Source organism: Phyllostomus hastatus, unplaced genomic scaffold (genome assembly GCF_019186645.2).
Source record: "Phyllostomus hastatus isolate PE091 unplaced genomic scaffold, TTU_PhHast_1.1 phas_contig_150, whole genome shotgun sequence".
Classification (NCBI taxonomy): Eukaryota; Metazoa; Chordata; class Mammalia; order Chiroptera; family Phyllostomidae; genus Phyllostomus; species Phyllostomus hastatus.
In genome coordinates this window covers 1985192-2011869 of record NW_025333611.1, presented here as the reverse complement: position 1 = coordinate 2011869, position 26678 = coordinate 1985192, and the positions used below count along the sequence as shown (strand labels likewise).

Below are 26678 nucleotides of genomic sequence, written 5' to 3'. Positions count from 1 at the left end.
GACACGTATTTGTGATAAGCACTTTTATTAAACCCCGAGTCAGAGGCAGTGTGCAGGAGACATACCCAAGCATCGTCTTAAGATGACTCAACTGTGAAAATGGCAGGCACCGTGGAAAGAGGCTGGTTTCACCGCAAACGACGTCACCAGGTCTGCAGAACCTGTTGTGAGGTTGGGGTGCCCACTGCGCATGGGAGGAAACGAGGCTTCTCGCAGGTTCAAGCCCCGCCGCTGCACTGGCACCCGGGCTGTCTGACTGCAGAGTCCTTGCCCGGCCGCCTCAGGACCGGAACAACACGCATGGAAGGACCGGGAGGCCCACATCTGCGCCGGTCTGGGAGCGGGGGAGGCTCCCTTGGTTTGTCCACGTCCCTGGAGCTGCAGGCTGGTCTTCCGGGCCCTCCCGCGAGTCCTGGATTTTCAAGCCACCTCCGCAGATCGCGTCCTTTGTCAGTTGCCCCTTTCCTGGAGCGAGCCGCTGGTGGGGCAGCCGCCGTGGGGGTGGGGGGGTGGCGCGGCCGCCTGCCCATCCGGGTCTGTCCGGCGGCGGCCAATCACCCACAAAGACCGCGCTGAGCCTGGCTGTCATTGCTTTAATATATAATTTTATTTCAGGTTATAGAAACAAATGCTAAGAGGAGAAACAAAACTTCCCCATCCACATACAACAATTTAATAGATAAAAGAACAGTTAAAATAAATGAAAAACAAAAAGTAGAAATTTTAAACTTTTGTTATAGCTTTAAAACATTAATGTCTGATATAATTAGAAATCACATTCATATCTCAAACTTTTAAAAAAAAAGTATGGCTCCTTATTAAAAAAATACTGTATCCCACTGGGAATGGAAACGCAGGCTGGCCCCGCCGCCGGGCCGGGTGGCTCTGCTCGCCTCCCCGGGCCCCCAGGCCGGACCATGCTCGCAGGTGGTGAGACGCCATGACGGGACCTCGTCTTCACACCCAAGGCCCGAGAACCTGAATTTCCACTTGGTGGGATACCACGGATACTCTTAAAGCATTGATTGTTAAACGTATTGTAAAAAACACTTTAGACAGCCACTGTAAAAAAAAAAAAGACACACGCTCGCACACACCACCCTAACAGCACCCACCCCCCCACGTTACCTTTACAGGAGAATTAGCAGTCTCATAAGGAAAAAAAAAATCTCAGTACTGGGTTCAGTGCTCCCTCGCGTGCACCGAGCTGCTGGGTGTGCACTCGGCGGCTCTGAGACAGAGTCCGGGGTGCATCCGTCTCCCCGCCGCCCCCCACCCCGTCCTGGCAGAACTTGAACTGAGTAAATTAAGACGCACCAGGAAGGAGGGGAGGGCCAAGCTTAACATGTTTGAGTTTAAATCCCATTTTTTACTGATTAAGAGGAAAAAACCTGGACCAGTGAACCCAAAACGTGGGGGCTGAGAGCTTGAGGTCACAGGCGCAGTGTGTTTGTTACCCATCAGGCCTTGTGGGGGGTGGGGAACATCCATTTCAGAGTCTGACCTCAGACCCCCTTCCAGCTCAGCCCTGGGACACAGCCCGGCCCGGCAGGGTCTGCCTGTCGCGGGTGGGACCTCCCGGGGAAGAGCACATTTCTTAATGCGCCGGACCACGCCGCAGGCCTCACTGCTGGGGGGCCCTTGGGCCTGGCCTGCCCTCCGCTTCCCTGCCCATGATTTCTGACGGGGCCGACCACCAGTCAACATTGGGATGAATCAAATTCGCAAACTATTCCAGAGAAGGTTCCCGAGTCGAGAGTGAAGGACCAAAATTCTTCCAATTCTGTCTGGACTCAAAATACCTGGGTCGGGGCAGAAAGGCGAGGGTAACTCTCCAGTCACCCTCACAGGTGACGTGGTGACTGAAACCTGGGGGGAGTGACCTGAAGCCGCCCGCCTGTGGGGGCACGTGGGTCCCGGGCAGCCAGCAGCACCAGGCCAACCAGAACAAGGAAGCTTGTTTGCTGCCCCCTGCTGGCCCCGGAGCTTTCCCAATGGCCGTCAGGATGACAAGCGGGTGGGTCTCCCCCTGGCGAGAGGTGCCTTGAGGTCAAGTGGCTGCTCCCTTCACTCTCCTCCAAAAGGGAGCAGCCAACACCGGCATTAAGACGACCCCCACGGCTCACGAATTCAAAGGAGAGATTTTCACTTCAGCCCTGCGGAAAAGGGCAGGCAGGTGCTCGCCCCTAGCGCTGCACCTGACGAAGGCCTCCTGTCGCTGACCAGCGGGAGCCGCACGCCCGGGACCCGGGACCCGGCTCCCGCGGCGGCCGGTGCAGACACCCCCTGAGTGTGATGGCAGCTCGGCTGGTCAGCCTTGGAGAAGGGAGTCCTCCTGACCGCTCAACGCCGTTTAACTGCCTTGTGTCTCCAGAACCTTCTCACGACCCCTGCGGGAAGCCGGCGCAGCCCCGCACCAGGTGGCACCCTCGGTGACGCCCGGGCTCCCACCCCAGTCGGCCTCCTTGCAGACGGGGCCCCGCAGGCGGGGGAGGGGCAGCCCACTGGCCGCAGAGCTGCAGTGGAGCGGGGGTGGGGGGGTGGGGGGTGGGCTGAGACCCGGCTAGAGAGGGCCCTCTGGGAGACGCCCCCAAACAGGCCTGCGAAGCCCACAGGGTCAGGAGACAGCTCAGCAACTGACCCTCCTTCCTTTTTAACACTAAAACCATTTTCTCTGAACAGTGAAATGGGCCCATTTCTTACTTTAGCTCTGAAGAAGTGCTTGGGGTTGCACCCCCAAACCCCACTCTCACCCTGGGTCAGGTGGTGGGGGGGGCAGTAGGGGAAGCAGAAGCAGCAGCAGCTCCGGAGAGGATGGTGGCGCTCCCGGGCCCCTCGTGCCACCGAGGCCCCCGCCAGCACCGACCCAGCCCCTCCCTCGACCCCACAGGCAGCAGTGCTGGCGTGGGACGGAGAGGCAGGTGGCAACCTCCTAGCTGTGCGCACGGGGCCAGAGCCGCATCCTGAGCGCTTGAAAAACCCGAACGTGGAAAACGAGGCCCCGGGAGAGGAACTTAAAAACGAAAGGGATTTGTAAAACACAGAGAGCAGCAGTCTGGAAGGAGCGGACAGAAGCCGGCCCAGTCCTGCCCTCCTCGCCCCAGGCCCCGACCCCCACCGGCCGCCTGCAGGCCCACCCCGCCCCCGTAGCAGCACGCCGGAGCGACTCGGGTAGTTCTGAGTGAAGAGTGTCCCTTCCGGGCAGAGGTATAGTGGGGGGCTGCGGGGAGCGCCCCCTCAGAAGGCCCAGGGGAGCCCCTGTGGCGGCCCGGACCTGGACCCAGGGCTCCAGTAGCCGCCCCGGCTCTCCTCCCGGGCAGAGGCTCACATTCATTTTTGGTAACTTATTCTAGAGCGAGTAGTGCACGGTGTGCCCAGCGTCGGGGCAGAGGCAGCTGACGGGCCCGGCGCCGCGGAGTGTGTCCGGGGGAGCTGTTCTCAGCGGGGTCGGGGGGTGCAGAGGCCGGCTGCGGGTGCGAACCCCACGATGGCGACAGTCCTCCACCCCCGGTGTCGCTCGAGGGCAAAGCAGAACTTGAAGCTTCTGGAGAAAAACAGGGCCTTCGCCCGCACCGACTGTCCTGGCTGAGTTCCGGCGCCGCAGCGCGGGGGGTCGCCCTTCTCCGGCTGGCGCTCACGCCCAGCGCGGTGTCCGCTTTCCCGGGGAGGTCCGCTGTCCGTCTCTGTGAGTGAGAGACCGGCCCCCAGCCAAGGGAACCCTCGTCCTCCTCCTCTCGGACTCTGGACCACCCCCGCGGGGCTCCGTCCACAGACAGCGGGGCCTGCAGCGCCCCCTGCAGAGGGAGGGCCTTCCAGGAAGGAATGACAGCATTCGGGGAATGACCCCGTGACCTCCGCCCGATCTTCTGCCAGGACCAGGGAGGCACAGGCAGGGACCCGCGACCCCGGTCCCTCCTGGCCGACAGCCACCGAGTCCTCCCTGTGGCGACTCAGGGACTTCTCCCCTTCCCCCGTCCGGCTTGGTTCTGAAGCAGAGAGACCTGGACGGGGGCTGGGCGGACCCTGGAGGGAGCAGTACAGCCCGTGGCGGGAGGGTGGTCCGGTCCGCGTGCGTCCTGCCCAGGGTCGAGCCTCCCGGGACAGCTCCCCTGTGGAGGAGAGCCGCAGAGGTGTGCTCTCGGGCCGACGCTGTCACTCCCAACGTCACACTCCGTCGCCTCCTGGGAGACGCCCGCCTGCGTGAACGACTGACTCTGTGACTTCCTCCCCCGCAGTGATTTTCTGCGCTCAGCGCCGGGTGAAGAGCTGGCGGGTCGGCAGGCCCCGGGCGGCGCGCGCGTGTGTGTGAGATTTCGGGGGGAGCCGCAGCCGCAGGGGCCCCGGGGCCCCGCCAGCACCCTTCACTGGACCATCTCTTCTCCCAGACTCAGCCCCCGGGCGACCCGAGAGAAGGTTCCCGGACCCTCGTGCCGCGGTGACTCAGGACTGCGCCCGAACTGACCTTCTGCTGCTCCATCCTTGGCTGGGGTCGCCTGCCCTCCACAGCCCACGCTCATGGCAGGTCAGAGGTCGCTGGACCCCAAGGGCCCCGGGCCACCTCTCTGGCTGTGCCGTGTATCACCTCCTTGGGTGCTGGCTGTTCCAGGGCCGCCGGTGGCCAGGCCTAGGGCACATGCCGGCACCAGCCAGGCGTGCTGTGTGGCCGGGAAACTCAGCTGTTCAGGGCTTGGTGTCTGCGGACCAGAGTGGCGGCTTCCCCGGGGCCTGGGCCCCCCGTCCCCACCCTGCCTGGCGTCGGGGCGGACCCCGCAGCAACGGAGCTCTCCATGGGGCAGGACGGCGCCCGGCGGAACCTGGTCTTGCCCCCAGTTCCACGCACCCACCTCTCCTCCCTCCTCCCTGCGCCTCTGGCCATAGAGCGGGGTCATCGGTGAAAACAGGTAAAAAAACCACCTCGAAGGCCAGGAAAGCAAGGGGCCGGAGCCATGCCCCGACACATCAGGCAGCAAGCGGACGGCCGCCCATGGCCAGCAGTCCTGTCTGTCTCTGCGGACAACGCCATGGCCCGAGGAGGCGAACCTGCGGTGGTCCGGGGGTCCGAGAGCAAGCGCGTCCCCGGATGAAATGATAATGAAGCCGCATTGGACCCCTCGCTGCTGCGGACCCTCACGGTGAGGCCTTGGCCCGGCCCGAGCCCACCCGTTCCCGTGTGCGCACCAGACGCTTGGGAGAGTTTGCAGGAGACGCCGCCGTGGAACGTGGAACGGAACGCGACCCCACGTCCCCTGCGGCTGCAGGGGCGGCTGTGCCCGAGGCCGCACACTGGCATGTCTGCATCCCGTCTGTCCATCCGTCCGAGACGCCTGGACCTCCCAGAAGAGCGTATTCCCCGCGGAGGGGTTAGTGCCATGGAAACGCCCGGTCGGTCCGGGCGGAGAACGCTCTGCACGTGTCCACAGCGACTGGCGGTGGTGGGTGCGGGGGGCCCTGGGGCCAGTCACACTCGTGCTGCCTTGAGATCACGCCCCCCAGTCCCCTCCTCCGGAGCCAAGGCCTGCCCACCGGGTCCCAGCTGGGGAGACCGCCGGCTCATCCCCTCAGGTACCCGCAGAGAGGCCGCGCTGCCCTCGGGCGTGGGGCTACAGGCAGGTGGCTGCTGGTGGAGATGGAGGCTGAGGACAGGCAGGCTTTGCGGGGAAGGGGGCCGGCCTGCCGGGACTTCCGAAGCTCTGCGTTTGCTGTTTTCGGATGTGCCCCCCGTGGCAGGGCCAGGGCCTCCTCCCAGAGGCCCCCTCGCCTTTCCGGCCCCACACTGACTGACCCCCAGTCCCCGGTGCCCGCGGGTGGGTAAGACGACTTGGTGAAGCGGCAGAGAGCGGCTCTGCTCCGTGCCCGGCGTGCGTGGTGATCGCTGGCACCGGGGCGTCAAGACCACGGAGAACGCAGGGCTGGCCTTCCGTGACGCGGGCGCACAAAGGGCGGGAGGCGGAGGGCGGGAGGCTGCAGATCGGATGTGCCCTCCACACAGCTTTCTGCCTCCGGCACCCACCGGGAAGCCGGCGACTCCCCGGAAGGGCGCAGACAGGGCGGCGGAGTCGCCTCGCCAGGGCGCCGCGGCGGCGGCCACCCGCCTCCCGGTGGGCGCCTCCGAGACGGGCGGTTCCTCTGTGCGTGTCTCAGGTGTCGGTGAGGCCGATGCCACGTTGAAACCAAACAAGAACTACTCGGGGTCCGAAGCCAAAGTGACCGCTCCCCGCCCCCCCTGTTAATGCCAATCCGATGCTTCCCAGGTCCGTTTCGGGGAGCGGATGCCATGAACCGTCAGAAGTCCGATTGCGCCCGCCTTCCCTGGGCCGGTTCCGGGCCACAGCAGACAGCGGTGGGGGTGGCCGCCCTGCCCTCCCCTCGGGGGGCCTTGGTCTGTGGGGTCGCCGGGGCGCGGGCTGCTGCTCAAGCCGGGGGCCAGGGGCGCAGACAGTGCTCACGGGGGGAACAAAGAGCCCCAGAACCAGGCGATCGGCTGTCTGAACGTGTTTATGTGTTTCCGTGCCGACCACGGCGGGGACGGGGGACGGGGGACGGGCGGCGGCGGGGCGGGCGAGCGCGGGAGCAGGCGGACGGGCCGTCCTGTCCGAGGAGCACCGTGCTCCGCAGCCTGGGGCCTTCTCGCCGCCACGGTCCCGGGCGGCCGCGAGGTCGGCCGTCGCGGTCCAGCGGCACAACTCCTCGCGGCGTGCGTCCCACTCCAGCTCCACGGGCACCGTCACTCCCCGGTCCCGGACCCCTGCGGGCCGGCCGCCGTGATCACCCCGGCCTGTGCGGCCCCCGTCCCGCTGGGCTCCTCCAGCCGGGGTCTCTTGACGTCGGGCTCCCCAGTGGAGGAGGCAGAGGTGGTGGCGGTGGCTGGGGGGGTGGTGGTGGTGGTGGTGGTGGCGGTGGCGGCGGCGGCGGTGGTGGTGGTGGTGGCGATGGCTGCGGCTGCGGCGGGCTCCTCGGGCCCCACCTCGCACACCCGGGTGACCACCACTGGCGTCGATGAGCTGGCCTGGGCCGCCAGGAGCTGCAGGGGGCTGGTGAGGGCTGGTGGGGGGGTGGGGAAGGAGACTGGTGTCGGGGAGCTGGTCAGGACCAGCGTGACGGCCTGGACCCGGGAACCCGCTCCCCGGCAGCCCCGGCGCCTTGGGCCAAAGCTGCCAGCAGCCCCGGTGGTGCCGGTCCCCGCCAGCTCCCGCCACCGCTGACCTTCCTTTCCTCGGCTGGACTCCCGGGAGTCCCCCTCCGGGACCCCCTCCTCTGTCCGCCCGCGGGGCACGCCGTCCCCGGTCTCTTCCAGTGCCCCCCTCGCTCTCGCTGCCCCTGTGAGGCCCCAGCCCCACCCAGGGGCAGGTCACGAGCAGATGCTGCCTGTCCCGAACCGTCCACCCAAGAGCGGAACCCCCCGCCCGCCACCCCCGTCTGTGCTGCAAGCTGCTGGGTGTCCCCCTGGGCCTCTGGTCTCGCCCGGCCGGGAGTGAGCCCTGTGATGGGGACTTCGCTCTCCCTGTCACCCCAGCACCGCTGCTCTGCAGGGGGACGGTGCCCGCGGCTGGCTGGACTGACCGGGGAGGCGTCCTCCCTGCCGCAGTGACTGCGGGCTGAGCCCCGAGCTCCAAGCGGGGGCGCGGGTCAGCGGGCCTCACCGTAAGCGCTGCTGGCTAAGCTGTTGGTGGGGACGGCGTGCTTGCCGTTCTGGGTGACGGCCCGGACGGGGAGGTGGTGCTGCCCGATGCTCACGGGGGCTGCCGGCTGCAGGATGGTGACCGTGTGTCCAGGGACCCCCGGGGCCATCTGGCTGGCCACGGTCTGGATGACGCGGCTGGCGGCGGGGATGGTGGCGAACGCAATGGTGGGCTTCTCCTCCGCGCCTGTGGGAGGAGGGTGCGTGAGGGCCCCACGCGGCCGCGGCAGATGGAGAGATGTCCGCAGGGACAGCGGGCCGAGCCCTTCCGGCCCCGACAGAGGGAAGGAACCCCCCATGGAGGGTTTTAGACAAAGTTCAGATACCTTAAACTGTATCCAGACCCGACGTCATCCCGGAAACAAATGTATTAATTTGAGAGAAATGATTTTCGTTCAGAGCCACACTGTTGCCTCTCACTCAAACGCAGCCGCCCCTCGCTGGTACGGGGGGAGGGGGGCGCGAGGGGGCGAGGGGAGTGGGGGAGGGCCGGCGCAGGTGCTGCTTCTGCCGAGGGGAGGGGCCCTGCCCGCCCGCATGTGGCTGCCCCGCCAAGATGTGCCCGCTGGGCCTGGGACCCAGGTTTCCAGTTCATGGCCTGGTGATTATTTTCAACCTTAAACGACTTCTAAGGGCTTCTCACTGGGGGCTCAAGAGGACTCATTCTCCGGCCTCCACATTTAGGCAGACCCTCCACCCAGCTCGGGGTGACCTGGGGCTGAGCGCCCGAAGCGCTGGCTGCCCAGGAGAAACTCTTCCGGAGGACGCGCAGCGCGCGCTCCAAAGGCCACACCCCCTGGGACAGCAGCGGCCGGGAGGAGGGGCAGGAGGCGGAGCCATCGGCCCTAGGGCCAGCCCCGGCCGGGACACCAGGGTCCACAGCCCCCAAGACCCAGGGTGACAGCCCGCCTTCCGGTGGCCCGGCCAAGCGACCCGTGGCCCCTTACCTCTTGCCTCACTGCCCAGGTCCAACACGGCCGCGCCCGCTGCCTCGTGGGCGCCCCCTGCCGAGGCCTGGCTGGCGAGGATGTAGCCGTTGGCGGAGCTGGCGGAGGAGGTGACCACCCTGAGCATGGTGACCGGGGGGGCCTGCTGCACGACGTGGATCGCGTGGCCCGAGGGCTGCTGGGCCGTCACTATCGACGCCGGCATGTAGGCCACGGGCTTGGCCACCAGGCTGGGCGGCCGGGGCGGCACGGCCATGATGACCGGCTGGGCGCTGACGGGGGAGCCTGCGCGGAGGAGGGCGCCGTCAGCGGGCTCCCCGCACCCCTCCCTCCCCCCCAGCCCGCCAGCAGACACAGGGACAGAACCGCTCTTACCGGGTGCGCTCTGGGAATACCGATACTCTGGAACGGAAGCTAACTTTGACCCAAAGTCGGGGTCGTGAGGAATGGGGGAGCCCTCCCGAGACAGGCACTCCGGAGTCTGCAGGCCACTAGAGCGAGGGGACATCAGCCCGGGGTGGGTGGGCGAGGCCGGCGCGCTCCTGAGTGCGGGGAGAAGGGACCACGGGAGTGAGCGCAACGACGAGACTCGCGCGGCGACCCCCGCCCACGCCTCCTGCCCCCACGAGGGGTTCCCCGCACGGACACTGCGGGGCGACACCTTGCCACGCGACAGCCCTGACGGCGGCGCAGCAGGGAAAGCCCAGCCCAGGGAGGACACTGCACGGTGTGGCCCCAGACAAAGGCACGACCCCGAGCGGTCACTCCCCGAAGGGACCCGCTGTCCCCCAGAAAAGAGGCCACACCTTCGGGGTAACGATGTGAGCTGTTGTGGGACGGGCACAGACCCTCCCCCCCCCCGTGGGGGACGGACAGAGGCGGAGCGGTTCGCGGAGGCCCCTCCCACCGCCCGCCTCAAAGCCACGCCCCCGGCACAGGGGCTGCCGCAGCGTGCGGGGGTGGGGGGGGCGGGGGTGCCGGGCTCACCTGGACGACAGAGGCCCGAAGGGGGTGCGGAAGCAGGAGACGCCCCGCTGCCTCCGTTTCCGGAAGGCCTGCTCCACCAGCTTGGCTTCCGAGGCGGGGTCTATCCTCCAGAAAGACCCCTTCCCGGGCTCCTCCTGGGAGCGGGGCACTTTAATGAAGTAGCGGTTCAAGGAGAGGTTGTGTCGAATAGAGTTCTGCGGGCAAGCAGAGGCAGCCCCCGGTCACGCGTGAGCCGGAGGGCACGGCCTGCCCGCCCCGCTCCAGACACCGGGACACAGACCACAGGCGCCCGGAGCCCGGGGCTCGAGCCGGCCGGGGCGCCCGCGGGCTGGCCGGGGCAGCGGTCTCGCGGGGAAGTGCGGAGGTGACTGGGGTCAGCACCACTACCGTTCCTTACAGACAGACCGGCCACGGCCCAGGGGCGCGCCGGGGCAACACCCGCACGGAGCCCCCGGCCAGCGGGAGAGAGGCCGTGGAGACAGGCAGAGGCGTGGGACTCGCTGGCCGTGCCCGAGAGCACGAGGGCCGTGCAATCGCACACAAACACACCCCCAGTTTGCACACGTGGGTGACCAAAGGCAGCGTGACCGTGACGCGCAGAGCGGGTCGATGCAAGGACGCAGGCACAGCCCCGGCACAGCGCCGGAGCTGGGGGAGGGGCCTGGGCGCCCCGGCGCCGCCGGCTTCAGACGCGGCCCCGTGCCCCTCGGCTCTGAGGAAGCTGCCGCCGGAGCGTGCCGGGAGGGTGCGGCCTCACCTGCCAGCCCTTGTCCGCCGTCCGGTAGTAGGGGTAATGCTTGGTGATGTGGGCGTAGATCCCGCTTAGTGTGAGCTGCCGGTCCTGCGCCGAGGAGATGGCCTGCACGATCAGCTGGGCGTACGAGTAGGGCGGCTTCGACTCGTCCTGCGGGTGGGGGGAGGCAGCGCGTGGAGCCCCGGGCCTGCTCCCACGTCCCACCCGCCCGCGTGTCCCCTCCCGGCGGAGAAAGCTTCCGGTGAGAACAAGAGATCGACCGCGCAGCTGCTTACACCAGACCCGGTGTCCTGCGTGGGGGGGGGGGGCAGCCACGTGCTTGCCTAACGGAGGAAGAGCTGCTTCCGCCCCGCGAGGAGGGAAGTGCGGGTTTCATCGTGATGTGTTCTGGGACTCCTCACCTCCTCTACAAACTGGTTTTAAAACTTACCCCGATTTCACGCCTACCTGGTCTAAGGAACGAAATAAACTAACAAAGCAGAAACAGACCCTAGAGAACCGACAGGCTCAGAGGGGAGGGGGTGGGGCTGGGTTTGAAGAAGGTGAAGGGGTTGGGCTTAAAGAAATAAGTAAACAAAGTCGCACAGATTTTCGACCGTGCAGGGGCGCAGCACCCCCCGCCCCTGTGTTGTTCAAGGGTCAGCTGTATGTACGCGCTTAAAACGCGGGCATCAGACTTATGTAAACTATACTTCAAAAGTCAGTGACAACAATGAACTCCACTGAAACATATTGTTTAAACGTCGTCAGGTGGGCATGTACTGACAAACTGTTGCTCCTCTCAAAGGCTGTAATTAAAAAACCGTGAGACTGTTTGGTCGACAGCAGGCGAGAGGCAGAAACGGCCAGGAAGCACGATGCTTCAGGGCGCGCGCAGGGGGGGGCTGGAGGCCCCGCCCCGCCCGCGGCCCCCGCGGCCCCCGGCTGTGAGGGCGGAGACCTTGGGGCTGTCTCCTCCGGACGTGGAGTCTGCCTGGTGCTCCGAGGCGGCCTTCGCGGCGAACTCTGCGGCCAGCTGCAGGTCCGAGGTCACGTTCTGGACGAATCGGTAGCCGGAGGACCCGGCTCCGCGTGGGCTTGCGGGGCAGGAGTTGGGAACACTGCGGAGAGAAAGGGCACGGCCTGAGTCGCGATCCCGAAGCGCAGGGCTTGGTGCAGGGCACTGGACCTCCCCGGACGGCAGGCAGGTTGACGGCAGTTTCCCCGTTCTCTGTTGCCATGACAGCGCGCCAGCCCTGGATAAAGGACCGACCAGTGACTGCCCCACCCGCGGGCCGACAGGCAGGGGGCGTGGCAGCGGCCGGCTGCTGTCCTGTGCGCACTTGTCCACACGGGGGCGCCCGCAGCAAAGGTCAGAACCGCACCCGCCGGATGAAAGCCTCAGGAGAGGAAGGGGCCCAGCCCTCCTGGGCCGCAGCCGCGGCTTCCTCCCTCTCTCCTGGGCTGCGGCGGCAATCCCCGGCCATGCCTCCCAGGCTGCTCCCACCTGAAGCCCAGGGCTCCGCCGGCCAGCCCCCCCGGGGGGCTGGGCTCCGCGGGCACAGGCTCCGGCCCGTTTCCTCCTGGTAACCTGGTGCACTTTGCTTACCAAGCCTCATCGGATACTGGCCCTGAAGTTAACCCCATTACAAAATGTTCGGAACAAGCCCCGGCGCAAAGTGCCCTGCGGGAGCTGCCCCGAGCCCCGTGGGCGCCTGCCGGCGTGAGCGCCTCCATGCAGCCTGACGCGGGGGCTCTTCCCGGAGGTGCTCTGTGCGGGGCTGCGGCCCACTCGGCCCGCTCCAGCCGGCACCGACAGCGCCCCTCCTGACCGTCCCCCAGAAACACACTGCCCTCCTGGAGGCGGGCTCAGGGGCCCGAGGGTCTCACCCGGAGTGCGACGGGAGGGTCCTACGGTGGAGAGGGACTCGGGGCTCCTGGGCTGGCTCGGGGCCACGCGGCCCGCCCCCCACCCCCACTGCGCTGTCCAAGGCCAGAGAGAGTTCCCGTCCAGACCTCAGAAGGCAACATGCAGGGAGAAGGCCGCCCCCCACCCCACAGAGCGGTCTCGGATGGCGTCCTTCCCAGGGAAGGACAGCACGGCTGCGGAGCTGGCTCACAGGGGCCGGAGCGGGCGGCCCGTGCCCCTCTCCTCTGCAGAGCTGCCGCCACGCCCTCTCTGGTGGCGCCGCGGCAGGGGCGGGCGTGCTGGGCCGTCCAGGCCTCGGAGCGGCCGGCTTCTCAATGAGCCTCATTCAGCGTCCCCGCGGGCTGGCTCCCAGGGCCACCCGGCACCGCTGCCCCGGCCCACACCTCCCGGTCAGGGGAAGGGGGCAGGCCACGCGCCACGTGGGCTGGGCGTCTCAGGGCTGCTGAAGCTCGATTCGGAGCCCGGCCTGGGGCGTGGGGGAGCTCCATCCCGCTCCGCCCACGCTCCCGACTGTCAGCGACACGAGGGCTTGCTTCTCCGAGTGCACACGTGTCCCTGGGGGGGCGAGACAGAAGAGGTGCTAGGTCCCCCGGGGGCGCCTGCCTCACGCAGAGAACCGCCCCCCTCAGGGGGACCCTTAGCTGCCCAGGCGTGTGGGGAGTCTGAATTCGAATTTGGGGCGCAATAAAGCAGTCCTGGATGTCACGTGACTCGAATGCCCTCCCCGACTTCAGATTCAAGGTGGGCGTGAAGGCAAACAGGCATGTTCAGCTGCTGGCGGCCACCGATCCCCCTTTAGGAGAGGTGATCTGAAGTCACATTTCCGTTTTGGGTCCCAAGTGGCGACCCTTCAAGGCCGGCCGGTCCTACCAGCAGCCACTCTGGGTGGGGGCCCCGTCTTGCTAGGACACACCCATGCTGGCCCCAGGACAGCCCAGACCTAGAACGACTTCTGTGACCCTCCAAGACACACCCAGAGGTGTCTGCACCTCATCTGCAACACTGGAACAGAGTGACAGCAGACTTGTGGGGTGGCAGTGGCCCCTGGCGAGCCCCCGCGGAGATGCCCCGTGCCGTGGGCACACGGGAGTCCGAGCCTGTCCGGGGAACGCTGTGTACAAAGGGTCAGGGGTCAGGAGAGCGTTAACTTCTTAACAGCGGCACCCGAAGCCAGAAAATGATGCAAATGACAAGGGAAAGGCTTCTCTGCACAGTAAAATCACCTACTTGGTGTGAGTGGAGAATAATAATCTATGAGCATTATAAGTTAAAAAAAAATTTATCTTTCTGGTCCCGTCTTCAAAAAATGACAGGATGGTGTCCTCTAATAAACCAGGGGCAGACAGGGAAAGGAAACACTGTGGGGCCAGGGAAAAGGGGCTCCCCAGGGCCCCAGGTGCCACGTGGGTCAGGGCGGTGGGGCGGCCGGAACTACAGAGGGGGGCCTTTCAGCAAAGGTGCCAGTGGCGGGCCTTCGCTCTGGGCAGAGGGCGGGGTGGGCAGGTCCTGGGGCCTGCAGGTCTGACTGAGCACAGAACCGGTCACGTGACTCCTGTGGGCACAAGCCAGGGCGCGAGCCGGGAAAAGGGTGGTGAAAACTGTGACTGCTGCAAGGTCACACCGAGAAATCACAACAGTAACCAAACCACCAGTTACACTGAGGAATCTCAACAGTAACCGAACCACCAGTTACCCTGAGAAATCTCAACAGTAACCGAACCAACAGTAACCAAACCACCAGTTACACTGAGGAATCTCAACAGTAACCGAACCACCAGTTACCCTGAGAAATCATGACAGTAACCGAACCAACAGTTACACAGAGGAATCACAACAGTAACCAAACCGACAGTAACCAAACCGACAGTTCTTAGCACACCAGATGGTTACCCTGAGGAAGAGGCAACTCCAAAGGGGCCAGGATTCGGGCGGTGTTTTGCTGGGGGCGGGGTGGGGGGGGGCACGTGGATGTCGGCCTGAGGAACCCGCACAGGTGTGCACGTGGGAGGCAGAGGTGAGAAGCTGGGGGCCTGTCCAGGGGGACCGGCAGGGCGTAGCCAGGGCACTGCCATTCTCTCATCAGAATTCTGGGGAAATCAGCGGAATTCTTACACCACGTGCACACATTACTTTGATAAAAACAATCAAAAAGGATCCTTTGAAACCAGGAATGAAACACATCCTCACGTGCTGTCCCCGCCGCACCAGCTGGCCCCCTGCTCAGCCACTCTGTGCCGGGGTGTCCTGCCCTGTGAGGCGGGGTCGCTGCAGAGACCAGGGGGCGGGCTGGGCACCCAGCCTCAGCACGTGGGCCTCACCGCGGAGCGGTTCCCACGTCATCACGGACCCTAGCATGGCGTGGCTCTGACCCGGAAGGGCCCACACACTTCAGACGACAGAACCAAATCTGAGAATTCTGGCGCCTTGGGTGAACGTGCCCAGGCCTTTCCGGGGGCAGCGTCAGACGGCTGACCGCCACTGACCCCTGGGAAGGTGGCCGAGTCCGGCCTGAAAGAGGGGGACCAGGGTGCGGCCCACGCGTGCCTCGGTAGGGGCCGCACACGGCACACCCGTGAGATGGGCCGCTGTGCAGCCGCCGACGTGCAGCGACACGGGAAGCACCAAGACACGGAGCGAGGGGGAAACACGGCGCTGCAGGCGGACGGGCGCCCCACGCGCCTCCCCGGGGTGGGGGCAGGGAGCGGCGCCTGCTGCCCCGCCGCGGCCGGCACTCGGGGAGCCACGGCGGAGCACTGCGCGCTGGCCCGGCGGGCACCAGTACCACGTACGATGTAGACGGGCAGACGTGTAGACGTGTATGTGTAGACGTGCACGATGCATGTCTAGGGTTTGCGATGCTTCGGCCGGGACCTAACCCGGCACACACACCTGAAGTGTGGGCCCACCCTCGTCGTGCAGACTTAGGAGGGCGCCTCCCGCCTCCCGGAGCTGCGGCCTGGGAGGGGCCCTGGGGTGGCCGGGTGCCCGCACAGGCTGGGCGTCGCCGGGGAGGCACACCCAAGAAAACAGTAACCGCCTTCAAAGGGCCCCTGAGGTGTGCCCGGAATGGGGCGCCCTGCCCGCGGCACCGCCACAGACACGGGGACAGGCCCCGCCCCATTTCCTTCAACAGTTGGGGGGCCGGTGGGGACCAGGCGGAGGGGGATACACAGGACACGGAAGGACCGCCTTTCTCTCTTAAGTTTTCGAAGGGGGGAAGGGACTGGGCGGGGGAGGGGCTGGGAGGGGCTGGGGAGGGGCGGCCGCAGGTACAGGGGAGGAAAGAGGGGGCCCCCAGGGGACCCACGCATGGGGGGGCCCCGAGACGGCCGGCAGGGAGGCCTGTGTGCGGTCAGACTGAGAACAGAGCACGGGCTGCAGCCTTTGGGACTAATCCTGAGTTGGCCAGAGAAACAAAAGCACTTTTTAAAAAATTGTTTTAGAGGGGGAGGGAGGGAGAGAAACATTAATATGTGATTGCCTCTTGCACGCCTCCCACTGGGGACGCTGCCCCCTGCAACCCAAGCACGTGGGAATCGAACCCGCAATCCTTTGCCCCGCAGGCCGGCACTCAGTCCACGGAGCCACGCCGGCCAGGGAACAGAAGCACTTACAACGCAGACCTGACGACACCTGAACTCCGGGGCGAGGTGACCTCGCAAAGCAAAACAAACAGCCAGGGCCCCGTCTGCTCCGCAGGAGAGAGCCCGGGGCCGGCGGAGGCGGGTTACAGGTGGTTCTGACACCAGAGTCAGCGGCCGTGTTTGTTTGTGTCCCGCTACCCTGCAAACTACGCTCCTGTTTGTTCTCTCCGTTAGGAGGGTCAAGGAAAGCTTTCTTTTTTTTTTTAAATATTGCATAGCAACATACTTTCTTTTTTAAAGACTTGTTTATTTTTAGAGAGGGAAGGGAGGGAGAAAGAGAGAGAGAGAAACATCAATGTGCAGTTGCTGGGGGCCATGGTCTGCAACCCAGGCATGTGCTCTGACTGGGAATTGAACCTGCAACACTTTGGTTCACAGCCCGTGCTCAATCCACTGAGCTATGCCAGCCAGGGCTAAGGAAAGCTTTCTTAAGCAGCTTCTAAAACATTGCTCTTAGGAGTGACACCTGGTTACTCTCCTCCTGGGACTCGCCTCTCCCCTGTCAATTGGAGCGGCTTCCTTGCAGCTGCCTCAGGAGCGCCTTCCAGACTGGTCTCCGCATCTGCGGTGCCCAGGGAAGGAGGAACCGATTTCTTCTTTCCTGTGAACACCACTTGCTTCTTTACAGAATGGGGTGGGGGGGGAGTCAACAAAACACGGCTTAAGACGGCAGAATTTATTGCAAAGAAAGTTCATTCATTTTCTGGGTGGAGTACTTCACGGTGAGAAAAGGAAGGAAAGAAAGCTCCAACCACACAGGCACACACCCGGGCCTGGCAATGCAGGGGAAGCAAAAAAAAAAAAAAACAAACACCAAAAAACAAAACAAAACAAAAAAACCAGGGACGGGTGGGAGGTGGCTGGGTCAGGGGGGCGGGGCGGGGTGGGGCGGGGCTGTTTGTTGGGGTGGGGGGAGGGTTCCCACAGGCACAGCCACTCCCAGATCTCGGAGAAGACCGGGCTCAGCGCAGGTGAAAACCGGCTCAGGGAGAGGAAACCAACCCAGCCAAGGTCTCCAAACTGCAGGACCGCGCTGGCCAATGGGGCGCGCGGGGCACAGCCACACCAAATTAGGAGACAGACGGGAGGAGGGGCCGTGGCCCGAGTTCTTAGAAAGGGCCGGGCCGCTGGGCGGCCGCGGGTGCCAGGGCGCCCCGCCAGGGCGCCTCCTCGACCGGGACCGCGCCTGCCCCGCAGCTCCCAGATGGCACCGCCTGCCTGTGTCTCCGCAGAGGATCCCCGGGAGGCAGGAGGGGCGGCCGGGCTGTTTGTCAGTAATACTCAGGCCCCTCCCTCTGATGCAAAGGGTCCCGGCCAGGAAACCTCAGGGCCCCTGAGGTTTCTGCCACACGGCGCTGGATTCCGCAGCGCCAGGATGAGAGGGTGTCAACAGGGACCCTCCCCCGTGACACCCGATCAAAGGCCCTCACGTGAGGAAGCTGGTCCCGAAGGTACCGCTGGCTCCGCAAACACCTCGCCAAGGGGAAACCAGAAGCCAGTCCCCGCGCGGCAGGGTGGGCGGCGCCGCCCTCTGGCACCCTCCGGCCCCCGGAGCAAGTTAAATATCAACCAGGGCGGCCCGGGCGGCCGAGGGCTCGGGCTCGCCAGCAGGACGACAGCTCCGCTCAGGGAAAACAGCTCCACCTCCCTCCGAGCCCACCCCCTCCCTCCCAGCCCAAAGCGGCTTCACTGCCTGAGTCTCTGCACCAGTCGGGTCCCGTTCTTGTTTGAACCGTGCCTGGGAAATGCATTCACTGTTCGGAAAGCTCTCCTGGTGCAAACCACACACGTCTCCTTTCCGAAAAGCACCCATTTGGCTGGATCACACATCGTTGGTAATAATCCCACCCTGTCTGAGGTCGCCCGCCGCCCACCGCCCGCCGTGGTTGTCCTGGGGTGTGGAGAGCGCCCGCGCCTGGACAGGGCCGGTGACACCCCGGTGCCGTCCCTGCAGGGCTCTCAGGGGCCGCTGGGCGGCGGGTCAGTGCCAGGTCCTGCTCGGCCCCACTGAGGTGTATGTGCTCACACCCGCTGCACCCCGAGTGCACAGCGCTGCGGTGTCCGTGCACCCCCAGAGCTGGGTGACCACCGCGGCCATCGAGGGCCAGGACGCTGTCACCGCGCAGGAAGAAGCCCGTGACCACCACAGTGGCCCCCGAGGCCCCGCCGCGGTGGCCATGCACCGGCCTTCTGTCCCCACGGGGCTGCCTGGGCGGCACGGCTCGCACCGGCGCAGCGAGGGCGTGGGTCTCCACACCCGGCCCCGCCACGCAGCCGGACGCTCACCAGGACCGCCCACACTCGGCGCGCCTTTCATGGCCGGACCACCCGCCCTGCGGGGTGGGCCCCGTCCCAGTGGCCGCTCGTGAGCTGAGAGACCCCTGGGCTGTCTCCACTTTGGGGCGATCGCGAACAATGTGGCCGTGAGCCCTGCGGCGGTCCCTGCTTTCAGGTGGGCCGCAGGGCCAGTGCACGGGGGCCACGGGGTGACACCCTGTTCAACCCTCGGGGGCACCGCCGGGCTGGCTTCCAAAGTGGCCGCGTCACTTCACCACGCGCAGGTTCTGTGCGTGCAAGTGGCACACGCGGGTGCGTGGAGGAGCGTTTTCACAGCGACCGTGTTTCGCACGATTCTCGGGCCAGACGTCCGAGGAGCAGCGAGGACACGCGCGGGAGTTCGTGACACGAGCTCCAGGGGGCGCTGTCCGCAGCGGCCGCACGCGAGGCTTCCGGGAGCCGTTACTGGTCACCGTCCTCGCGGTCCGGACGGAACGTCACGCGTGCTGGCCGCCCAGACGGCCACAAAGAGCAGGCCCAGCGGGGCGGCGGGGCCCTGTCCCCGGGCCTCCCACCGACCGGACTCGGCCCGGACTGGACGTGCGGGTCGCGTGCAGCGCAGCCCCGGAGCTCGCTCCCTGCAGCAGGCAGACACGCCTGCCCCGCCTACTCCGGAGGGGCGGGGCAAACGACTCCACGTGCGCGGCTCCCAGCGCGCAGCCAGCGTGCCGCGGGCAGAAATCGCAGGCGCACGGGACGCGCTGAATGTTGCAGGGAGTGAGCGGCATGTGGTTCCAACCGTGACCCCGGGAAGGGGCAAGACCCAGGGACCGACCCCCGAGGGAGGGCCGTGGGCGAGAGACAGGCCTGGAGCCTCGTGACACACGGGACAGCAGAACTCGCTGGGGGCGCAGTGGGTCCGCAAGCGCGGCTCACAGATGTGCCCGAGGATCCGAGACCCCCGCGGAGGGGCGCCGTGCCCTCCCCGCTGGGCTGACCCGCACCCGGACGCCCGGGCCCTGCTGGACGCGCCTGGGGCCACGGCAGCAGCCGAGGTGCCGTCACCACAGGCGCGTGCGGTCACGGCGGCGCCAGGGCCACACACACACAGAAGAGGAAAAGCAGCCAGTTGTGTCTTAAGATGCTTGTGGCGAAGCAGTAAACCAGCTTAAATGGACCGAGTCTCACCCCAAAAAACACGCCTTCCCGCGCGCTGTGACAGAGGGGAGGGCGGCAGGGGGCGCCGGGGCGCCGGGCCACCCCGCACACAGACCTCTCCCGGCGCGCCCCCAAGGGCACTGCGGCCCCCGCCAGGGGTGCCAGAGTCTGGGGACTCCCCTTTCTCCAAAGTCTAGATCAGTTTCCAGAACCTCACAAAGAGTGTCCGCCAAGTTCAGCAGGTCCTGGCACAGGAATAGTATTCCAGATACTCCCAGTGTCCCGAGAAGCAACGCCCGCGCCCGCTTTAAAAGGCCAAGGCACAAAACACCCGGCCGGCAAAGCGAACAAAGCGACGGAGCAGGCAGTGGCCCCTCGGGGAGAGAATTCTCCGGAGCCCCGTTTGAGCAGCCGGGTCCCCTGCTGCTCTGCAAACGGTGTCAGCATTCCCGCGCGCACGCGCCGCGGCAGAAACCCGTCAGACGCCGGAGAGGACAGCGGGTGCCCCTCCCCCCACCCTTGGACCGCCCGCGCAAGGCGCCCCGGGGCCGGGGCGGGGCCGCTCACCTGATGGTGCCGGTGGGCGAGGGGATGGGGCTGACCAGGCTGCGCAGGTCGGGCTCCGGAATGTGGATCCTCAGCGGGGAGATCTGCGGGTAGAGCGGCCGCAGGGGCGAGGCCGGGGCCTCCTCCTGCTGGAACAGCGCCGTGAACTGGATCTTGATGGCCGTGCTGGGGAAGCGGAAGGTGCACCTGCGGAGGGGGAGGGAGAGCGCTGCGTGAGGTGTGAGGCGCGAGGCGGCCGCGGGGGGGCGCCAGGCGGCGGACGCGCCCCGGTCCGTGGAGGCAGCGGGGACCACGGGATGCGGCGCTGGCCACCGTGCTGGACCCGCTGCGCCGCCCCGCGTCTCCTCTGCCCTCATCGGGGCCCGAACCGGCGCCGGCGCTGGTTTCCCCTTGACGGGCACGCGGACAGGAGAGACGCGAGCATCCCCTGACGAATACCCGTGACGGCATCTCCAGCGGAGGCTCCAGACAGAGCTACTTCCTGCCACACCACGTGGGGCTCACTGCCCCACGGGGACCGCTCGTGGGAACCCGAGGCGCTGCGAGCCCGGTGGCCACAGTGACATTAGTGACCGAGAGACACGAAGCCGACGGTGCGTCGCCAGGGTGGCCGCACCACCGGGAGCTGCTGGCCGGGGCCTTGGGAGCGGGGGCGGGACGAGCGCAGTCCAGGTGGCCGGCCTCGCGGTCAGCTCTGGGCTCCAGAACCCGCGGCCTGGTTTTCTCTACGGCAGAGGCCCCCAGGCCAACGCGCCAACGCCGGCCAGCTGCCGGGGCCGCCGTGCCGCACGTACACGTGAGCCCAAGGCGCCCACCTCGGGGGAATCGGCCCCGGCCAGATCGGGGCGCTGGGTACCCAGCAGGCCGTGCGATGTCTAAGCTGACCAGTTATCAACAAGTGCTGACCGTATGACTCGGTTAATGACAAGGACCTGAGTAAAAGCAGGCCACCCACGAGGACACAGGTGACGCAACCCACCTGCAGCAACTGCTCAGAGGAGGCAAAGAAGGGGGCTGGGGGGCTCAGAAATACGCAGGTAAACACCCACCCCCGCGCACCACCGCTCGGCTGAGAAGGGCGGCCAGGTGGTGCCACTGACACCTGGGACAGGCCGCGGTCTCCCGCTCTGGTCTGTCAGCGGCGCTGTTTGAGCAGCGAGCGCACCTCCAGCCTCCCACGGACATGGCAAACATCCCCTTCATTTGAACCCTCTTTTTCTCTTAGTAAAATAGTCTTTAAAAAACAAGATTTGCCCCAGCTGGTGTGGCTCAGTGGGCTGAGCGCTGGCCTGTGAACCACAGGGTCACCGGTTTGATTCCCACTCGGGGCACAGGCCTGGGTTGCAGGCCAGATCCCCAGTAGGGGGCGCGCAAGAGGAAACCACACAGTGATGTTTCTCTCCCTCTTTCTCCTTCCCTTCCCCTCTCTCGAAAATAAATAAAATCTTTAAAAAAAAAAACCCACGAAAACCAAAAACCAAGATTTAAGAATAGGTTGCACAGCGACCAGATGAGGAGAGCTGGAAAAAGGGCCCCAGTGGCCTCGGGGTTCCCCGACGCCTTGCCCTCGGGGGCCCACTGCTCCCGTTCTGACTCAGCAGCGCGGGCACCTGCTCCGAGAGCCGCGGCATCTCACAGAGCAGGGCAGCGACCCCGACGGGTTCCGCACGCCGGCACTGCTTCTCCCAGACGCTGAGCGGAGGGGCTACGGGCTGCCCCGAAGGCGGCACGGGGCAGCCGGCGTGGAGCCCCGGGCGCCCTCCCACCGACGGGCGCACACTCAGAGCACAGGGACCGGGCCGCTCTCCCGACACCGCCCCCTGCCGGGCGCTCTCTGGGTTCCGGGAGAAGCAGCCAGCAGCCCAGACGGCGGGGTGGGGGGCAGGGCGCCTGACGCGTGTGGTCAGCAGCGCCCCTGTGGTTCTGCTTCAGGGCCCCCAGCTCTCCAGAACCGCCCTGCCTGCCGTTCTCTCTCCGAGCCGCAGAGGCAGGAACGCTGCCGCCCTGCCCCCGAGCTTTCCCGTCCCCGGGGCCCGACGGAAATTTCCTCCCGCAGTCCTCCGGTCAGAGAGTTACATCACGCCTCTTCCTGAGACGCGCTCTGAGGCCTGCGGTCTCTCCAGGCCCGGGGCTTTCGCAGGTCGCAGGGCCACCCGCCACCGCAGATCCTGTCCAGGGCGGACTGGGGGTCCCCCAGCCAGAGAACGCAGGACAGCGTTTGGCGCCAGAGGTGCGGCTGGCGCCCCCCGCAGGCGAGCTGACCAGGCTGACGTGGCTGCGCCCGGGGAGGGCAGACACACGTGTGTGCTTGTGTGCGCACACACCTGCCCCGCGGGGGTGGGTGGGGCGGCAGCACTAGTGACGATGTTTGGGGACAGTCTCCGAGGCCTTTGCTATGTGCCCCCCACCCCCCGAGTGCTGCGGATGAGTGTCACGTCCCCGGCTGCGCACGGGGCCGCACTGGGTGTCGGTTGCTGCGCCGCGCGAGGGCCAGCGCGGGCTGAGGTCATGTCCTACCAAGTCACCCAGGCCGCCCAGAAAGAGGATGTGGCTTCAGCCCAGGACAGGTCACAAGGCAGACGGGGAATCGGGGAGAACGGGGTGCAGGGTGGAGACAAAAGAGGGCGCGTGTCCGGGGGAAGCGCCAGGCCTGGGGGCCTGAAACCCAGGCTCCAGCCTGAGCTCGCGGCCTTGGGCGGGGGTGGGGGGGCGGCTGGGGCGCAGCATCGGAGCCTGTCCCTGCCCCCCACCCCCCCAGCCTGACGTCCGCCTTTGGGGCCGCTGAGAACCGCCCACCTGTGCGTGACGGGAGGCCTGGAGACGCCCCGCGGGCACTGCGGCGGCGGGGGTGTGACCCACCCGCTAACCACAGAGGGCGCTGTGCGCGGCAGAGGCCGCCTGTGAGGCTCTCCCGGTTTCCGAGGCTGGGGCTGGACGCGGTGCGCACGCGCACGGAGGTCCGGGCAGACGGGGTGGCACCCCAGGCCAGGGACTCGGGCCTGTCGCCAGCAGCACAATCTAGTGCCATCGGCGGCTGGTGTCACGGCACAGTTTCCTACTGGACCGTCCGGCTCCAGCGAAGGTTTGACCATCAGCACTTCCGTGTTGCCCACCGCAATGGAGAACACCCCCCCCACCCCGGGCGTGGGCGGAGTGTGCGTTACTCTCCCTGTAGTATTTTCATTCTGGTTCAGGGTCCTACCCGGGTTTTAACGAGCATGCTCTGCAATGAGAGCTGTTCTCGCGAGTGTGCTCCACGCTCACCCAGAGCCAAGGGCACACCACACGTCTGCACGCTGGAGGTCACCGCCCCGCGGCTGGGAGGCTCTGGACGAGCCATGGTGGATCCGGCAAGGCCAGCCCTCTGGCTGCTGCAAAGCTCTTGCCCTGATTTAGAGACCGCAAGCAGCGGGTGGCTGTGGAGGGCAGGGGCAGGGGTGGGGGCGGGCTCGGAGGGTGCCGTCCACTGGGCGTCCAGGGTCACACGCTCTTGGCCCGAGTGTGGTGACGGCTGCACAGCGGTGAACATGCTCAACCCGCTGACATGGACATCCAGACGGGCCCATTGTGGGGCACGACGCCTCGGCCAAGACCACGTTCAAGGCCATTCTAGCCCTAAAGCGGCACCCTTAGGTACCCGCTCCCATCTGGGCAGGTCCCAGGGGCCCCTGGAGGCGGGCCAAAGCTGCGGGGCCTGGGGGGCGGCCCTGTGCGGCTCCGGGTTGGAGAGCACCATGCAATGCAAGGCTGGCTCGGGCCCCACTCAACCAGGCACCAGCATCAGGGACCCGCTGTCACTCACCCTCAGCTCCCTCTCGTCCTTAAGGCGGGACCCCAGCACCCGTCCTTCCACCCGAGAAGCTGTCAGAGCATCAAACGGCGCACCCACTCCTCCCTGATATAAATAAACACTCTCGAAAGAAACCCCGCCCTTGCCACATTGGCCTCCCCTCCACCCACCAAACCTGGACCCTGAGTCTGGGCAGCCAGAGCGCCCCTAAGGCATGGCCGCGGGAGCTGGGCGCACGGCCTGCTCCACCCGCAGGGAGGCCGTGTGGCCGTGCAAGAGGACACTTTTCAGCGCTGCGTCTCCGGGCAAGTCTCCTGACCCCCGGCCCTGCCCTCCCCACCAGGGGGCCTCGTGGGGCTGCTGTGAGCATGCGGTGAAGCAGCCCAGGCACCGACGTCAGAAGCACACGCGGTGCCTGGCGTGTGCCACGTGCTCACTGAACGGGCCCCGAGCGCCGACGAACAGCACCGGCACAGACACGACGGCACGGCCGTGGCTGAAGGCGCGGATCTGAAATCGGACAGGCGTGGTCTAGGGGCGGGCGGCAGGGACGGTGAGTGGGGGACCTGGGGCGAGTCACCGAGCCCCAGCCCGGCGCTGGTGCACCGGGCCAGGGTGCGCCGGGCCGTAACAGGTGGCCGACGGCATGCGTCCGGCTGTTATTAGATGAGGACCAACGGAGGGAGGGACGGAAACGGCCCCCGGCCCCGAGTTCCCACCGTCCTCCAGTGCAGCGGCACCCCTGGGGGGCGCGGGGGCCGCCAGCTGTTCCCGGGGCCGCGGGCACCGGGGACTCTGGGTCTGCGAGGTCAGCACAGAAGCAGCAGGCTGCTCGGGAGATGGTTTTGGAAAACTTGTACATATAATACCCCCAACCAAAGGATTCTTAGGTATTTATAGCCTGGAAGTTCTACTTCTATTAAAGGTTTAAGACGTGTTTCTAGGGCGTCTAGAAACCGAGCTCAGAGGCTGCAGACGCAGGCCCGCGCTGCCAGACCCGGCCTTCGACACGTGAGGGGCAGGGTCCCCCCAGGAGAGGGTCTGAGGGAGGGGTCGCCGTGGGGGTCCCCCGGGCCATCTTCCTAGGGATAGTCTTATCCCTTTGTGGGGACACAGCGGATTTAAAACAAGTCAGATTTACAAGTTCATAAAACTCGCAAGTTGAGCTCCCCAAGTCTGCAGTTTGGAAAACCAAGGGGGGTGAGAGTCTGATTCGCCTGGAGGAGCAAACGCCCGGCCTTCCCGGAGTTCAGGGCCAGCCGCGCAGGCCCTCCGGGGACCCCTGCCCGCGGCTGATGTGCACACGGCCGAGTGGCCTGGGACGGACGGGCGAGGCCCCAGACACGGCGCTGTCGCTCGCTCTGCGGGGCTGGGGCGGGACGGAGCTGAGCTCGCGCGCGACCAGTGTTTCTGGCTCTCTCTCGTCCCTCCCCTCCGTGCTGACTGGAAGAAGCTGCCCTAAGAGGCCCGGATGGATGGCCTCACCTGCTGGTCTTCTCACGGCCCGGTCCACGGTCACGGCGCCACCCTTGTCCACTGGGCCCCGACTGTCACCAAGCACAGGACTCGGCCCGTCCCAGCGGACTTACCCCACTCAGCCGTGTACAGTGCACTCCTGTGTACGGTATGCGCTCACGTTTCTGTGCACAGTCGGGGATTATCACACCCATTATCACACACACCCCTGGTATGTAATCATTACACCCGTGTATAACGGGCACCCTTGTTTTCCCTCAAACGTTTGGGCAAACAAGTAAGAATTATACACAGCAAAACGTGGTCCATTTTTCCAGGTTCGGCTCCCAAGGCCGCCCTCTCCAGGGAGGCCTCCTTGAGTGCTTGGCTTGTCCCCTGTGCCCCCTGGAGGGGCTCAGGCGCCTCTGAGGGCAGGCTGACCGCATGCTCCCCAGGGTGAGGGGGAGCACCGCTGGTGTCTTCTCACCACACGCAGCACATGCGTGTCTGTGCACGCGAGCGAGAGGCCAGCGTACACACCTCCTGTTGTCACCTAAAGTCTCTCAGGAGGCGAACGCAGAGGGACCGCTGGACGGCACGAGGCGGGACGACAGTTGTTCTCCCTGAGGCGCCGCATGCTGTGGCGACGTGGAAGGCGATGCTTCTGCAAAGCTTCCAAACCAGGGACATTTTTAGACTTTTTTGATCCCAGCCCAGCTCTGCAGGGATGTCGGGAACACGCCTTTGCTGTGTTGAGCAGAGTCCGCAGGGCAAAGACCCGGGAACATGCGGTGGGAGGAAGAGTGCCCACGATCGCAGGGGTGCCGGAGCACCAGCTGCACCGCGCCAGTTCACGCCCCTGGCGTCGGAAAAGGGAGGCTCACGAGTGCGCAGCGGTCGGTGCCGGCCCGCTCCAGCGCCCGTCGGAGTGAGAGAGAGGTGGACGCCAAGGTCCCCTCCCCTGCAGGGACAGCTGCCCCTCCCCTGGTCAGCCGTGCCTGGCACGTTTCCCTGGGAGGGAGCCGGGCAGTGGTCACAGCTGACACACTGGGGATGCCTTCGCAGAGGACACGGGCCACCTGCTCCGGGCCGGCCGAGGCCCCACCCGTTCCCAGCCCCCCCCCGCCCCCCCCCCCCGCCCCTGCCAAGCCGACAGGACACATCAAAGCCAACTGCACGGCCACGAGGGAACGAGAAAGCAAAGCTCTGTCCTCCGCGCCCTTCACTCTCGGGCGGCTGGTCTGCGATGACCGAATCGGCCCCCTTGGGTGCAGCGGGAGAAGCAGCCAGTCCAGCCCGTGGGTGTCTCAGCAAAGCCTCACCCCTCACTGGTCTGGGGAGCGTGTGCTGCCTCTGCTCCAGCGAGGGGAAATGGGGGCTCCCCATGGTGTTCTCGGGAGCGGGAGGAGCTGGGGACTAAGGCAGCAGCAGCCCCCACCTCCCAAAGGAACCTCAGCTTTAAATGGGCAGCGCTGACCCACAGGGCCGGGCCCTCGGGAACGGCTGGTGAGT

At 66.1% G+C, this 26678-nt stretch overlaps 1 protein-coding gene across 1 annotated transcript in view; it reads right to left on the bottom strand.

Annotated features, from left to right (window-relative positions):
- Positions 1-583: 583 nt before the first annotated feature.
- FOXK1 (forkhead box K1) overlaps positions 584-26678 on the bottom strand; it is a 49832-nt gene continuing 23737 nt past the window's right edge. The window contains 8 exon segments of the mRNA XM_045824580.1: positions 584-7041; positions 7641-7865; positions 8626-8910; positions 9001-9167; positions 9613-9806; positions 10370-10516; positions 11307-11466; positions 19922-20107. Of these exon segments, the coding sequence (XP_045680536.1) occupies positions 6725-7041; positions 7641-7865; positions 8626-8910; positions 9001-9167; positions 9613-9806; positions 10370-10516; positions 11307-11466; positions 19922-20107 (1681 nt within the window). The 3' untranslated portion in view covers positions 584-6724.